We start from the raw sequence: 16,943 nt of genomic DNA, 5'->3' as shown, positions 1-16,943 counted from the left end.
GCTCTATTTCCTGGGATTTTGTTGATAACAATAATTAGACAATATTTTGTTGAGTGTATTTTTGTTCTGGTACTGTGTCTGGTTTAGGCCTGTCATGGACAGCTGGCTCATATTTTGTGTGATGATTGGTTCAAACTAGTGACAGAAATTAACTTTTCCATTTAAGGGAGATATTTGTCCCTTCATGCTTCATGAGTCAGTGAACGTGTGGACTCTCGAGGCATGTTTTTGTTAGATTTTTCCAAACTGAGTGACATACTTAGGGATGGGCATTTTTCAAAAATATTGTATTCAAATATTTGGGCTCATAAAATTTAATATTTGTTTATTTAAATGACGTTTAACGAGAAAGACGTTATTTTTTAATAATCAAGTTTTTGTCACCTTTTCTGAATAAGCTTATGATTAGGCATTATACACAACCGTATAATTTTATATGTTTCGTGTACATGTATAAAACGTGTAAACAACAATAAAAAAAGCACTTCATTCAGAACTCTACAATAATTTAACAAAACCCAGTTTTGGTACACACATGGTTCATACAGTCGGATTGTGTTTGAACCACTTACACAGTGCTGTGCTCACAGGCCATAAAGTGAACTAGGAATAAGTGGCTAGAAAGTGATTTTCGTTCCCACTCCTGAGCACTACTTTTTCAATGCATTTTTGCATAGACAACATCCTTTTGAACTTTAGGTTAAAAGTTCTCCACAAAATATACTGCAGTTTTAGTTTTTTTTGTCACAATCCATAAATGTATATAATTGTGAATTGAAAAAAAAAAAAAACATAAATTTCTCAAACTGACATTTATACATGTGCATAAACATTTGAGACCATTATTGTTGCATTAATATACTCAAGTGTGAATGCAGACCATGAAATATGGACAATTTGTAGAAAAAAACACTTCAACTTCACAGAATGTCACCAAGCATAATTAAAGATACACATTGTAAATTTAACAAAACTGTGACGTTTTATACATGAACATTTTCAGAAGGCACTGTGTAATCACAGCCAGAAAAAAAAAAAAAAAAAAGAAAGTACAATTTGACAGAAATGACTCGAAATGCTACCCCGTCCCCTTTAATTTTCAATAATGCCAAAAAAATAAAAAACAAAATAAAAAACAACTGCAATAGAATCATTACAGCTCAAAATTAGCCTAAAATATGACACAATACATCTTTACTCATCAGTACCATCCTTATCACTCTCATCAGAGCTTCATCCCATGGTTCACTTTCCTCTGTTTTCTGGGAACCATTTGCACAATATTGTCATTGACATTAAGGTGACCAGACGAGCCACTTTTAGGCTATTTAGAAATCCTGTGCAGAATGAGTCCCTGGGAAGTGGCACATCTGGTCACCTTAACAGACATAAATCAGTACAATACAGTCTTGAGACATGCATCTGCAGTGGACTACCTGCAACACACTTTCAGGGGCAAGATTTCTAGTCATCCAGGTCACTGCTTGGTAGTTTGTCCTTTTGCAGTGTTGGTACAGGGCAGGGGTAGGCAACGTCAGTCCTGGAGTGCCGATGTCCTGCAGAGTTTAGCTCCATCCCTGAAAAATAAAACAAAAACAAACTCACCTGCCTGTAGCCGTAGTAATCCTGAAGTCATTGATTAGCTTGTTCAGGTGTGTTTGATTAGGGTTGGAGCTAAACTCTGCAGGACAGCAGCACTGCGTCCCAATGTTCATACTATCCATCCTAAATAGTATGTGAGACTGCAATAAGTGTGTCCCAAAGCATAGTATTTTGAAAAGAGTACGCCAAAAGTCCCCGGATGGTCTACTATTTCAGGTCGATTTTTGAAGTGTGGATCCGAGCACACTCTAATGGCTAAAATTGCCCACAATCCATTGCGCTTTCGGTCCAGAACTACAAACACGAATAAAAAGCGTTAGAAAAACTACAAACGTGGCAGATGCGCGCAATCGACCTTTAGGTATAGAGGTTTACAAAAAGGGGTCTGAGAGTTACTAATAATCAACATTTAAACTGGTAAAAACTATTTATTTATTGTTATCTGTGTTATATTTCATCTGCAACAGCAATGTTCTTAGTTCTCCGCATAAAAGACCCGCGACTGACAGATAAACGAGCTACTTCTTTTTTCTACAATACGGTAGGAAGTTAAATTAAATGAAATGTGGAGGATGTTAACTGTGACAAGATGATTGACAGGCCAGTTTACAGTGACAGGGTGCGTGTAACAGATGCGACATGAACGGTCCGTTAAAGACGCAGTTATGTGATGTGATAGTATGTCCCAAAGCTTGCCTGCTCTTCTACTACACACTCAAAAGTGTGTACTTTTTCTTCACCAAAAGAGTACATACTTTAAGGGCGTAGTATAAGTAGGCACATTGGGACGCAGCACAGGACTGACGTTGTCTATCCCCGGTACAGGGCATCACTTGTTCGGGACATGGATAGTTCTGGAAAAGCTGACGATGCCATGGAGCACGGAGCAAGGGAAAAAGAGCGGCCACCTAGTCTGTCCAATACTTAGTCTGTCTAAACACGTGTGTGTATGGTCTGTGTTGTAAGGAGCTATTTTGGCATGCCGGTGGAGGACCCCATTCTGCGTGATTACAGCATATATTGAGATGATACCACCACACGTTGACCTGCGACATTCAAAATAGCTCTGCGGCCAAAAATGTTTCTCCCTCTTCCTCTTCCTTTTCCTCTTCCTGCACCACTGCCTTTCATTTTTGTTGAAGACAAAAATTCAACTGTTGTCTTTTTATTGTGCTTACACCTTGATTGTTGAGTTTACAGTTAAGCACCTACGTGTCTGAACACCTGATGGCCGTGTTTGATCAACTGGGTCATTGGGTAAATGTGTAGTATTTTGGAGAGCAGTGCCTTAAAATGGCAAAGAAGTGACATCATGTTAGATGTCTGTGTCTAATGTAGAGAAGTGTGTTTAGTGTCTTGCAAAACAATGTGTGTGTTTCGCAAAAAGGGTGAGGCTGAGAATGTGCTTATAGTTGTGCAGATTTGGGATGAGGTTTTGCTCTTTGAGTGTCAGGTTTCACTAACTGTGTGCTATTTTTCATTTTAGTGTTTAAGCAATTGTAAAAAAAAAAAAAAAAACTGTAAGAAAAACAATAATATCCTCATGCTCGGATGAAAGTTGGCTCCTCAGTCTGATAACAATAAAGGTCCTTGCTCATTGAGTCTGAAATTTTCGTGAAATATTTGTCATCCTTTCCTATCAAAATGCTTGCTACTGATGTGAAAATGCAGAAAACCGAACCTGATCCGAATGTTTTATGACGGACAAAAGTTTTGGAGGCAGTGTGTAAACATGATTGACACAACATCAGGTCGTATTTATTTTTTAACGTGCGAAAACTTCAGATGAGAATTTCGGACTCAATGTGCAATGACCGTAAGAACGACACAAAGATAACGTCTTGTTATGTACATTACCATGCAAATCACTCCGAGAGTTGTCACGATAGAACTTAATTTCACTGATTAATTTGATCAAAAGTAATTCCATTTTGTCAGATCACTAGTAAGATTATTTTGATCAAAGTAATTCCAAACTTCTCGAAGCAGACGGCGACATTTTGAGATCAAACACAATCAATTTGTTAACAAGCTCCACAGCGCCACCCAGTATATTTAGTTATAACTTCTTAGGATTTATCATGGATTCCCTGCATTTACGGCCATCTTAAGTGTTTTTATTTTTCAAATAATAATTACAGAGCGAATATTCGACTATTTGTGCACACCCTTATACTCGACAGTGTCAGCTCACGTATTGTTAAAACAGTAATTAGAATATTATCATAGATGGTACATTTATTCATGTAGTAGATGCTTTTATCCAGAGTGACTTAGAAATGTGTTGAGTGCTGCTGATCTGTACACAAACACCAGTGTCTTGAAACGTGATACAGACAGCAACTGATAGCCAGTGAAGACAGACAAAGAGGGGTATAACATGGATTCTCTTGGGGTCATTAAAGACCAGTCGTGCTGCTGTGTTCTGGATCTTTTGAAGAGGTTTGGATCAGAGGTGTAAAGAGTACCTGAAAACCATACTTGAGTAAAAGTACAGATACCTTACAGTGAAAATTACTCCACTACACGTTACAAGTCACCAATTCCAAAACAAATTGAGTAAAACTCTTAGAGTATCTGATTTTAACAGTACTTAAGTATTTTACTTACTAAATATAGGCTCAAAGATGCACTAGTCAAAGACCCTGCAAACACGGCCCATGCTGGCTTTTTGCGTCACAGTGGACTACGGCCAGCCCACACCAAACCTAAACAGACCCAGTGCGGGCTTGCACAGGCGAGGCACACAGCTTTGGGCTCACTGTGGGCTCTCTGTGAACAGCCCTCACTAGCGGACTGTCCACATTAATCCAATGATGGCCCAGCATTTCACAACCAAGACTGACGTAAGGCTTCTTCTGGCGGCATTTTTTGAATTTGCGCACAGACTGCAGCACACAGGATGAGCTTAATGGTGGACGGAGATGGCGATCGCGTCTATTCCTCTCACAAATCAAATGTTTTGCCTCTGAAGACTTGGAATATTAATATTAACGGTAGTTGTATCTGCCTGTTATATCTTGTGTTTATTGACAAATGGTAGGTTTAGGGGCAGGGGTTGGGTTATGTGCTCATAAATGTGTAAATTATGTAATATAAATAAAACTGTTGTGGCTGTTTACATTGAAAAATCACACCCCAACATATATGCAATATTGGCAATGTTATTACCCACAGTGTTGGGAAGGTTACTTTGGAAATCTAATAGGTTACAGATTACAAGTTACCCTACTTAAAATGTAATAAGTAGTGTAACTTTTCAATTACTTTACAAAAGTAATGTAACTGATTACATTTGATTACTTTTTGATTACTTCTCTAAATTTCTAATGTTTTCAACTGTTAATCATTTTCAAACATGTAAAGCAGGCAGGGTTAACCTTACAGTAGTATTGAATACTGATTAATGTTAGACTTTTGAAATTCTTCATCACTTGAATTAAGATTATAATATTTTAATTTTAAAGGAGACATTGGATGCAAAATATTCATTTGCATATGTGTCTTAGCAGTGTGTGGACATAACCACCCTAAAATGATAAAAATCCATTCACTCCTTTTTTTTTATCCCCAAAAAACTTAATCTCAATTATCAAGCCATTTTGATTTGGCCCTTCCACGACTGCTGACATACTGTCCTGTATTAGCATATTTCCACACTCAGCCAGTTGTACGAAGTCCATCATTTTCTCAGCACTCAAGCAGCTGTAGCGATAACGTCTTGTAAGCAATGCAAGTGTTTGTAGTTGGATGTAGAAAGAATAAGACTCCTAATTTTCTCCCTACATCAGAACCACTGAGGACACAATGGATTAGTTTTTGATTTTAATGGTAATGCGCCACCGAATACACCTAAATTCATTTATGTCTGCACAAATCAGTTTACTCTTGACTGCTTTCTGAACGAGGGACAAATTCAAGGCAGGTTTTATTAAGTTAAAACTCAAGGATGGATCAGTACCCATTTTTCGTGATACAGCTGCACCTCCAGAAGTAAGTTTCACACTTTATATTTTTTATGATTATTTGCAAATTGCCTTTGCTCTTCAGAAGAGAGGGCTGGGGTGAGTAGAGCTCATTAGCATATAAAGTGTTATGCACCGAAACGAGTTGCTGTGAACAGAGCTGTTTTTGACAAGGTAAAAAGGGTGTTGTTTTTCATGACCACTGAGACCATTTCAAGAAGACCCTAAAGAATCATACCAACTTGTGGAAAATGGTCATCCGATGTCCCCTTTGAAGCACAGCCACCACAAAATCAGACTTACTTTAATATCATTCAAGGTTAAATACAGATTTAAAATCATAACATGAAATAGTTTAATAGCTATGATACTATTTTTTAAATCAAATCTTTGCATAGCTATGATAGGAAACACTGGCATCTAACAGTGAATGAATGAATGAATGAGGCATTTATGTAGCGCTTTGTATATTGCTGTACACCCAAAGCGCTGTGTCTTGAAAAAAGAAAAGAAAAAGTTAATCTTAAAAAAATTAAGCGTATGCATAAACCCATATAGGAAAGTTATCAAATAGGCAAGGCAAGGCAAGGCAAGTTTATTTATATAGCACATTTCATACACAATGGTAATTCAAAGTGCTTTACATACAAATAAGCATGTTATAAACACCCCCGAATGGGTGTAAAATGACAAAGTCTTTTTCAAGACAAACATTGTACCATCCACTTGCTAATTTTCTTTCTTTTAAGAAAAGATTTGATAAATGTCAGATCCTAATTAGGAGACAATGAGCACATGTGTAACGTTGCTGTGCTGATTCAAGCGTACAACGAAGGGGTAATTCAAGAAACATTCTATTAATAATAAATCCACAGAGAATAAACACAAGGAATCTTGGCTTATGTTTCTCATGGCTCATTATCACATCTGCAGTTGGTCCAAAATGCTGGGACTGACTGGGACTACGAAATATGTGTGTATATAAGCTGTGTAAGACATCCCTCCATTGGCTCCCAATCAAATGTACAATTCAGTCTAAGACTTTATTATTTGTTTTTAAGGGTTGAAATGGTTTGGCACCATAAGGCCAAAACAGACCTTTGTTTTTGTGATACTCAAAGTATAATAGAAAAATTAAGTTAATTAAATAAATAAATAAATGTGTGTGTGTGTGTGTGTGTATATATATATATATATATATATATTAGTGTTGTTTGTCAACTCTGTTACAGATTGTACAATGTGTAGAAATAACAATAAATCATAACAGGAAAAATCCTTCTTGTTCCAGTAGGCAAACAGTTTTTACATTCTTAGTGCCGGGCAATGATTAATCGGGATTAATCGCATCCAAAATAAACATTTTTGTGTACATAATATATGTATGTGTACCGTGTATATTTATTATGTATATATAAATACACACCTGCATGTATATATTTAAGAAAACTGTTATGTTTATATATATTTATATATAAAATTAATTATATGAATATAAATATATACATGTGAATATTTTATAAATATATACTTTATGTGTGTGTCTTTATATATACATAATAAATATACACAGTACACACACATATATTATATAAACAAATTTTTTTATTTTGGATGTGATTAATCGCGATTAATCATTGTCCAGCACTAATTCAAACACTTCAAACTGAGATAATATTTCACCTATTTTGAAAATGAAAAAATAAATAAATAAATAAATAAAAATCCTATATCTTCACAAAACTATCCACTAGGAGCAAATATTTTTCATCTAAAAATGTAGCTATTATATACCAAAATAAATGTTGAAATTATTGTAAGGGAGCAAAAATACATTAATAATGTTTATGAGATTTTAAAGATAGATTTTGTGTGAAAATGGTTCATAAACAGAGTTAACCCTTTAAGTAACAGTGCCCCTAAGGAATTTCTTCTTAAAAAATCACATAAGAAAACAGTATGCAGTATCCAGTACTCTCCTTCATCTTCAACAGATATATCAAAATGGACAAAAATTATAAATAAACATCTGTTTTATTTATTTATTTATTTATTTTTTGTTGTTGTTTGTTTTTTGGGGTTTTTTAAAGGAAAAAAGCAACTTTGCTGCCTCAGTATGCTTCCTTAGATTTGATGGCAAAGTTTTGAAGCCAGAAATTGACCTGATTAAAGTTATGACTGAAGCTGAAATGCGTGTGCTTGATGCATGAAAACAAACCTCATTGGTTATCGCACGTCAGAAGCACATTTGAGTTTCTTTTTACAGGTAGTTTTTAAGTTAAAATTGTAAGGAGTAAAAAGTACTGTTAATTTTTCTTCAGAAATGTAATCAAAAGTACAAGTAGCCAGTTTGAATTTTTCTTGAATAAAGTACAGATACCCCAAAATAATATTTAAGTGCAGTAATCAAGTAAAATTACTCAAGTATTTTACACCCCTGCACTTTCTACCATACACCTCCTCATTAAACACACATTCCATCAACTTTTGGTGCTCTTAGATACGCCACATTGTCTACCAACCTCACTTCATGTTTTTGTATGCTCCTATAGAGGCCTGTTTATACCTGGTCACTTAATGTGTTTTTAGTGATTGGATATCTGTCTGATTTGTTAAAATAGTTCCATTAACCTTCTTTCAAAATGTGGATGTCTCAAATATCTGCATTCCTCCCACTTGAGAAACTCACTTATGACACACATCAAAAGTCTAATGACTTTTGGAAGATTTGGACATCTCTTTGGCATTATGTTAATAACCTCACCTGATTCCCTATTCTACATTGTTAAAAAGGCCCAGCAGACGTTGTACTTCCTTCGCCAGCTGAGGAAGTTCAACCTGCCACAGGAGCTGCTGAAACAGTTCTACTCCGCCATCATTGAATCCGTCCTCTGCACATCAATAACTGTCTGGTTCAGCTCAGCTACCAAATCTGTCCTCAGAAGACTACAGAGGGTAGTCCGGACTGCTGAGCGAATCATTGGTACAACCCTCCCCAGTCTCCAAGAACTGTCCTCATCTAGAGTGAGCAAAACGGCTGGCAAAATCACTCTGGACCCCTCACATCCAGCACACTCCCTCTTTGAACTGCTGCCGTCTGGTCGACGCTACAGAGCTCTGAGCACCAGAACGGCCAGGCACAGGAACAGTTTCTTCACTCAGGCAATCCATCTCATGAACACCTGACAATAACTGTGGAACACACACTATTTATACACTTATACACTTATTTATCTAACACACATACTTAGTCTACATTTCGAATTTGCACATAATATACCTGTACATACAAAACTGTCTATTGTAATATACCTGTACATACAATTTTTAATTTGTATATTGTTATTCCTTATTTACTTGTTCTATTTTTTTATTATCTGTGTTTTTGTCCTGTCACTGTCCTTCTGTTGCACCGTGGAAGCTTCTGTCACGAAAACAAATTTCTTGTATGTGTAAACATACCTGGCAATAAAGCTCATTCTGATTCTGATTCTGAATTAATTTTCAATTTTGGCACATATTTGGTATAGTTTTCTAAAATTAAATTGTTAATCTGGTTTTCATTTTCATTTTTAAATTTAATTGATTTATTTAAAAATGGCAGAAAATGATTTCCATAATACTGACCATTAACTTGAGTAATGTTATAGCATTACCAAATTCTACTTGGAAAATAAAGAGACATACTAAATAAATTTCAAATAGAATTCACTCAAAGGGTTTATCTAATGTGTATGTCTGCAGACTTTTACCAACCCTTTATAAGCAAATGCTTCTATCTAGTGGTCAAAATTGGTATTACAGCACAACACCTGAAGCGCGCACTTGGTCATTTATCCAGAGAATTTACCAAAAGGTAAACTGTCTTTCTCATGAAAACTAGGCCTATCTACTCAAGAAATTAACTAATGAATTAAACAGCAGGCGAAATATTGTGTGAGAGCTTTTCAATATTTAACTTTAATGATCGATACACTAAATGTGATCTGCGATTTACATTTGAATGAAGACACAACGGGTGTTTTTTTACAACTACTGTTATTAAAATTTACAAATGGTAAAACATATATGAAAAACAAATGCTGTTATTGAATCATAATCATAAACAAGCAAAGAAAACATTAAGGAAAAAAACTTCCCCCAGAAGCAGCTTATACAGCCAGCTTCAGAGCAACAATAACAAATAGTACATTTCACAAACAACTAGAAATAAACTGCAATTTGTTTAGATGTTTTATTGAAAAGTGTACTTGTGCTATAAAATAAAGGCACTTGTTTTGATATTATTAGTTGTGTCAAAACTAGTGCAAATGTTTTTGGGGCCACTGTAGATCCTGTAGTGAATTGAAATACTCATCCTGTTTTTTTAACATCACAGAGAGACACTGAATTAGTATACAGCACAAATCCAGCAAAGAGGGGTTCAGTGAATTTGGTGTTGAATGTGTATAAATGTCTGAGTGTGTTTGTGTCAGAGATGCTGTAGAAGGACAGAATCCCGGCCGGCTCATCCACATACACTCCTACTTTGTTTAGGGGAGGTGCTGGGGGAGGAATGTGTGCTCCCACATTATCATGCCAGGCAATCAGTTTCTCCCCGAAGCAGCTCAGAATCCAGGATTTGTCATTGGCTCCGAACCTGCTTTCACAACCTTCTCCTTTCCTGCCGATTCCTTCATATGACACGACCATATCACCCAACCCGCTCCATTCAGCCTCCCAGTAACAGCGTCCAGACAGACGCTCTTTACACAGAACCTGCGGAAGGCCGTCAAATCTCTCTGGATTATCAGGATATATCATTGGATCTGGATTACGCACCAACTTTTTGTTGCCGTCTGCGACAGACAGGAGATTGTGTGCCGTGTTTGCATCCAGTGTCAGATCACAGAAATCTGCACACACAAAAAACACAATTAAGACCACAAAATATGTTCAAGAATCACATTGGTCTTGGATCTACTTTTTGGTTCTACATAAATATTTTTGACCACATGTACGCCTAACCACATGGTCTTCTGTAAAATAGTGTCCTGTGAAGAAATGTATATGTAGACCTACATTTAAGGAGTTCTTCTCTACTCATGTTCTCTCCGCTGTGTTCCATGTTCCAGACTGTCGAAGAAAAAGAAAAGCATAATGTGTCATGTTCTATTCACTGGACTCACCACCACCAAAAAAAAAAAAAAACATAAACAAAAATTTCAATGTCAGCCATTTCGGGCATCTGAATGAATTTCTATCATTAAATGCTGTATTTTAGGAATGCTTTGGCGTATAGTTACAAAACTTGGTTTGTGTCTTCGGCACCATGCCATGAAGCAATCTATACAAATATTCTAGAACTTTTGTGAATTTTGTCTGATAGAATCTTACCCCATTCTATTGCTTGGCTCCTACAGAATCCAATGGTGTATGTTTTTTGACAGTTGGCTTACTTTTTTGAGCAACTTATTTGAACTTGTCTTAGACTAGGGGTGTCAAACTCCATTCCTGGAGGGCCACAGTCCTGCCAAGTTCAGCTTCAACCTTAAATCAGTGCTCCTGATCAAGTTAATCAAGTCCTTCAGGCTTGTTTGAAAAGCACAGGTATGTGTTGTAGCAGAGTTGTAACTGAACTCTGTAGGACTGTATCCCTCCAGGAGCTGAGTCTGACACCCCTGTCCTGGACCGTTGGTCCGATCTTCACCTAATTTCACTTAGATCATCATGAGACCATCCTGGGGTGCGTTTCCCAAAAGCATCGTTAGCCAACTATGGTCGCAAGTTCCGTCGTTACCAGCATAGTTCAACGATTCGGTGTTTCCCGAAACCACAGTTCAAACGAACATTCGCAAACAGCGTCGCAAACTTACGTGGTTGGAACTGCAGCTCTCGATCTGTGGTTAGAAGCATAGTTTCTTGTTAATAAGATATATGGGCTTAAATAAATATGTTATTGGGCACAACAAGCAAGCTAACATGCAGTACTATCTGTATCTTCCATTCTATCTAAATATAAAATGCATTTTAATTATGTATTTTTGTAAGTGCCATTTTTGAAAAGTGCGCATGTGCATAAATGCCTAAGGGAACCCCAGAGTGTGACGTAAGAGGGAACTTGCGATGAATCAAACATCAAATAAAGCAAAATGACAGGGAACAAAAAATAGTAAATTAGTCAGTAGGTGCCATGTTCAATAAAGCAGCATCTTAGAGATCTCTAATCAGTTAAATGGCAGAAGTTATTCCTCCACCACATGCATGTGACGTCATTACCAATGGACCTATGTTGCTGAACCAATGTGGTTCAAACGACGGAGATGCGACCGTGTTCGGGAAACAGTCGTGACTAGTTAGTTCGTTTCCAAAACAATGAATCGTACTTTGGTGGTTAATCAGCGAGTTAAGTCGTTGTTCGGGAAACGCACCCCTGGCCAGTGTTTTTTGATGTCTCAGTCTGTTTTCTTGTAACCCATCATCAAAGTTGATATCAAGGCAAAGCCTAATATTTTATGCTATACTGTACTTTTACCATACTTTCACTTTCTTACAACACTACTACAATATATTTACATTGACCCGTTTTTAAATTTGTAAGCCACAACGTTCAAACTTGTAGCCACATAAAAGCTGAATAAATGAAATTTCCTTACAAATGAAATTTGTAAATCTTTGATAATCTGTTTAATAGGAAAACATTATTCATGTAAATGTGATGGCTATATCTGTTATCGTTGTTGGGTGGAAACCTTATTCATCTCCATATTTCTACTTTTTTTTTTCTTAAGTCAGTGCTATTGGTCAGTCTTTATGTCTGTCTGTGGATTTAACAACTATTTAACCAATGGAAAGTATTAAAAAGGCCTTGTGGCTGAACATTGTAACTCCATTGGATCCTCAAAATGTCTTCATCTTGCACACAGGGAAGTGCAAGGAAATGGCTTGTTTGTGTTGCAAGGGTAAATAAAGAACTGGTTGTTTGAATAAGTACAGTACTTTCTTTGCACACACACACAAAAAAAACACTATAAAGGCTAATGTTCTATGTATTTCAGGAGAGAAAAAGAGTGCCTTAGTCTAGCATTTGCCGTTTAGTCATAGCCAATACTGCCTTTGTATGTTTTATAATGTTTTCAACAACAGGAAAAACTGAGAACTTATTTAGCTACAATAAACTTTGTAGCCTTTAAGTTGATGAAAACTGTCAAGCGCTGCACTCACTGCCTCAGATGCAGCTGTTCTGATGATGAACAAAACACAGATGTCTGACATTCACTGGTCAAAGACCATTTGAGATGTCATTAATATAATGACGCATGCCAAATATGATGACAGTGTTTAATTATTCAGAAACTATAGGATTTTTTCGCATTTCCTGAAAAGTAGCGCATTTAAAGTTTACATCCAGCAGCGACAAGATATATGATTTTAAAATTACCTCAGCTTCTCTGGTTGGCAGCTTCTTAGGAAGCAGCTTCACTCCTGAATCCTGAAGTTATTGTTACTCAGGTCCAGTTCCTTTAGACAGAAGTTTGATGATTGTAGAGCTGAAACAACACAAATCAGTGAACTTACAACACTGAAAGATTACGTAATTGACCTGTATACACCACACCCATTGGTTACTGATGCTTTACAAAGCATTGCTTTAGAATCGAGCAGAGCTGTCAGTGAGCAGTGCAACTTTCAGTAAAATGTGCTCATAACGTGGTACAGATATATTGGATATTATTCTTACTTGGGCTACAATCTGCTGTAACATGATTGAAAACTGTGAGACCTAAGAAAAACTGAGCAAACAGTCTCATGATCATTGGCAAATAACAGTAGTATCTTTTAACATATGCAATTTCTCTATACTGTTAGCAAAAATGTAATGAAAATACATATCAAAGTTATAACACCGTATCTCCTAAATTTTATGACTATTTTAAAATTGCCTCAGCCTTACCAGTTGGCAGTTTGGACACAATGAGTTCAAAGATCAGAGTTTGATGAATGACTGACCTTTATCACAGCTCCACACCCCTTAGTTACACATGCTTTGCAAAACTTTGAATAAGAATCAAGCTGAGCTTCCAGTGAGCAGTGTGACTTTCAGTGAAATGGGTTCATTATTGAATCAGAATTTGCAAATCTTCATCCATGTGTAAATCTCACTAAATTTGTGTGTGTATTTTGAGACTTTCCTGGCAGCATCTACTCTTTAGCCAATCAGATTCCAGCTTATTGGCATGTCTTCACTTCATTTCCTTCTACTGTAGAGAAGTGAAGCCAAATTGTCACAAGATCCCAGCTATGGAAGGTGGATTGGGCCAAAACTGTTTAAATGGAACATGTGAAATTTGGCTGTGTCAATACACACTGTTCATCAACATGGCAATTTAAAAATAAAATATATTAATTTTTTTTTTTTTTTTGAGAAATGCACATTCTTGCCATGTTAAGGTATCAGTTTTTGCCACATTTCTTTAGTATGTGTAAAGACGCACACCTGTACCATGTTAAGATTGATAAATTTGAATGTGTCTCTCAATGCGCTCACATTCTGGCCATGTTTGAACATGTAATACTTATAATTGTAAAGCAGATTTACCATTAGATTTACCCACATATTAATCCTTTCTTTAGTTTAGTGTGATATTGCTTTACTGATATCTACTGTGATAGAGTAAATTACTTTAACAATGTGAATTAAGACTTTTCCAGCTGAGAAAGAATGTTAAACTAATTAACTAAAAAAGACATGACAAATCATGACAGAAGACTGACATCACACTCAACGTACCGATGCATTATCCCTCATGAACAAATATAATGCCTATAATGTCATTGTGCAATTCTGAGTGTGCAACACACAGGTGAGTGGGACAAACCACCTGTAGAAACACACTCTTTTTCTCTCTATATGCACCAGACACTTTCTTATAAACATTCCATGTTACAAGGACTTAATAAGATAACACAAATGTTTACGAATGCACCACAAATCATATTGCACTACTTGCTTCTTAATCTTAAATACCTCTTTTGCACACTATCATATACAGTTATTATGTAAAGTACTTGTATAGTCTGTCTTAGGTTATGTGTATGTATAGTCAACTATTTATAGTATATGTAGAGTTAGATTACCGCTTCAGCAATGTAGGTCTAAAAATTGTTCTTACGTGTAGTGTTGTATGTTTATATTTATGTAGCACTGTGGTCCTGCGAGACACGACATGTTGTTCCACTGTATGTCCACAGTGTTTATTGTCAACAGAATGACAATAAAGCTCGACTTGACTTGACATGATGTCTGATGTTTGCATAAGTGCATACCAGTGTACCATTATGACATCTTTCACGAATAAACATGATGTCTGGTGTTTGTATAGCCTATGTAAATACGAACATACCATCACGTTAAATGCAGCAATTTCACTGGCTGATGTGCATGTTGTTGTGTTAACGAGGACAAACTGTGCATGTTGACATGGCCAAACACTTTTGGCCCCATCCACCTTCCATAGGCCACTGCTGATGCAAATTTGGAGCAAGAGTCTGTGCAGTAGCCTATTGATTGTGAGGTGAAGCTGCGGTTTCCATTTGTTTTTATAGCATCAAATAACCAACTAAATCCAAATGTATAAGAAAAATCAACATTTGAACACATTAGAGTGATAAGAACTACCTAAAATAAACAATTTTTGGGAGGAAAAAATATTTAAGGCTTTCCAGTTTGGCTCATATCCTATTAATTTACATAATAGAGAGGGCGAGGTTTATGATCTTTACTGCAGCCGGCCACCAGGGGGCGAAAAAATGTTTTGGCTTCACTTTTCAGGATGTGTGTAACACACCCGGTTATTAGCATCACAGTATATAATGCATCACAGACAGTATATAATATAATAATGGCTAGTATAGCAAAACCATGTTAATGTGTGGTTACTTTAGTTTTACTTTAGTTATTTGAAGTAAACCCATGTTTAATTTTCATAAAGGTATAGGCTAATTAAAACATTATGTAATTGAGTGCAGAAATGAACGAGAGTAATCTTACCTGACGCTGATATTACAATAGCCAGTCTTAACAGTTTAGTGATCTGGCTCTTGATTTTATTATTGTAAAAAATATATATGTATTAGTGCTGTCAATTGATTAAAAAATTGAATCGCGTTAATCGCAGTCATGGACCGTGATTAATCATGATTAATCGCAAATTTAAAATACTAGGATTTACCTGTAAATGTGTTGAAAAAGAAATGCATGACAAACTAGTTTAAAGAAACAGAACCTTTCACACTTCTGCTTTTCACATTATTCTTTTATCATTATTCTTTCGTTTTTATTCAGCCATTATCAGCCTTTAAACTGGCAATAAAACGTTTACCAAGCCACATCGCTTCAATCCCAGTATACATTTACCCAACTATTATCAAAAGTATTTCTAAATAAATACAACAAAACATTTCTTGCGTCCTTACGTGAAGTATTATGACAAAATGCATTATGAAGAAAAATTGGACCTGTTCTGCAGCTGCATTAGAGCTAACATTAGCATCATGCTTCATAAGACAATTTATGAGATTAATAGTACACTTTTACTCAGAACTCACTTCAAACCACCATCGAGTGTTTGTAATAACTTCCTTTTGCAATCACATGTGGACGTTAACCGTTGTTAAAATATGCTATTTATAGCCTTTTATATCGCTGCACAAATTAGCAATTCAGATGTACACATTCACCTCAAGAAAATCACATACAGGCCATATCATAATCGTATGTTTATTATCTTATATAATCTATAGTGGCTGTTGTCATGTTTATTTCTGCTGTGTAAAAGCCTTAACATGTTTGCTCTGCTGAAACTCACGTTGTTTGATGTTACATCCGCCTCTCCGTTCTTAAGTTGTCAGGGATACATTCCAAGTATAATACACATTAGTAAAAGGATCTATTTTAATTTTTATTTGTCTATATACACCTTGGGCGGTCGTGGTACATTATAAAAGTAGCCCAAAAAAACGCAACCCACGGCTCTGTAATTTTTTCCTGTGACTGTATTTTCAAAATAGTCCACTTGTGCCGTTACCCTGGCAACACTGGTGCTGTACCCTCATCACACAATGATAGATAACCTTGACACCCCTAATATATATATATTTCTTTGCCGGGAGGCAAATACATCAAGAGCGTCTACGGTAATTCACGTTGGCCAAAATACACAAGGAAACGCGTTGTGGTGAAAAAAATATCACCGGCATTCACAGACATTCGCATTCGGTTAGTTTTCGATTAGTTTTCTCAGAGGATCACTGAGTTTGAAGAAAAACAGCAGGTAATTTGCTCTGGAATTATTAACAGACGTGGCAGATTCGGACGGGATTAAAATCACCAAGTAT

At 36.2% G+C, this 16,943-nt stretch overlaps 1 protein-coding gene across 1 annotated transcript; it reads right to left on the bottom strand.

The window, feature by feature from the left end:
- Positions 1–9,360: 9,360 nt before the first annotated feature.
- Positions 9,361–13,697, bottom strand: LOC131530835 (stonustoxin subunit beta-like). Its single transcript, XM_058761305.1, has 4 exons — positions 13,557–13,697; positions 12,988–13,096; positions 10,629–10,682; positions 9,361–10,462 (listed from the first exon to the last, which is right to left on the bottom strand). Exons 3-4 carry the CDS (start codon positions 10,672–10,674, stop codon positions 9,921–9,923), a joined length of 588 nt encoding a protein of 195 aa, XP_058617288.1. The 5' UTR covers positions 10,675–10,682; positions 12,988–13,096; positions 13,557–13,697; the 3' UTR covers positions 9,361–9,920.
- Between the last annotated feature and the right edge of the window lie 3,246 nt (positions 13,698–16,943).

This window comes from Onychostoma macrolepis, chromosome 22, assembly GCF_012432095.1.
Source record: "Onychostoma macrolepis isolate SWU-2019 chromosome 22, ASM1243209v1, whole genome shotgun sequence".
Classification (NCBI taxonomy): Eukaryota; Metazoa; Chordata; class Actinopteri; order Cypriniformes; family Cyprinidae; genus Onychostoma; species Onychostoma macrolepis.
The sequence above is the reverse complement of the archived record's forward strand: the minus strand, read 5'-3'. Positions and strand labels throughout refer to the sequence as shown.

Excerpts from the sequence above, each read along its gene's own strand:
- LOC131530835 (XM_058761305.1), bottom strand. The coding sequence starts at position 10,674 with ATGGAACACAGCGGAGAGAACATGAGTAGAGAAGAACTCCTTAAAT. Across the intron at positions 10,463-10,628 it reads TAGAGAAGAACTCCTTAAAT|ATTTCTGTGATCTGACACTG; the intron begins GTAGGTCTACAT and ends TTGTGTGTGCAG.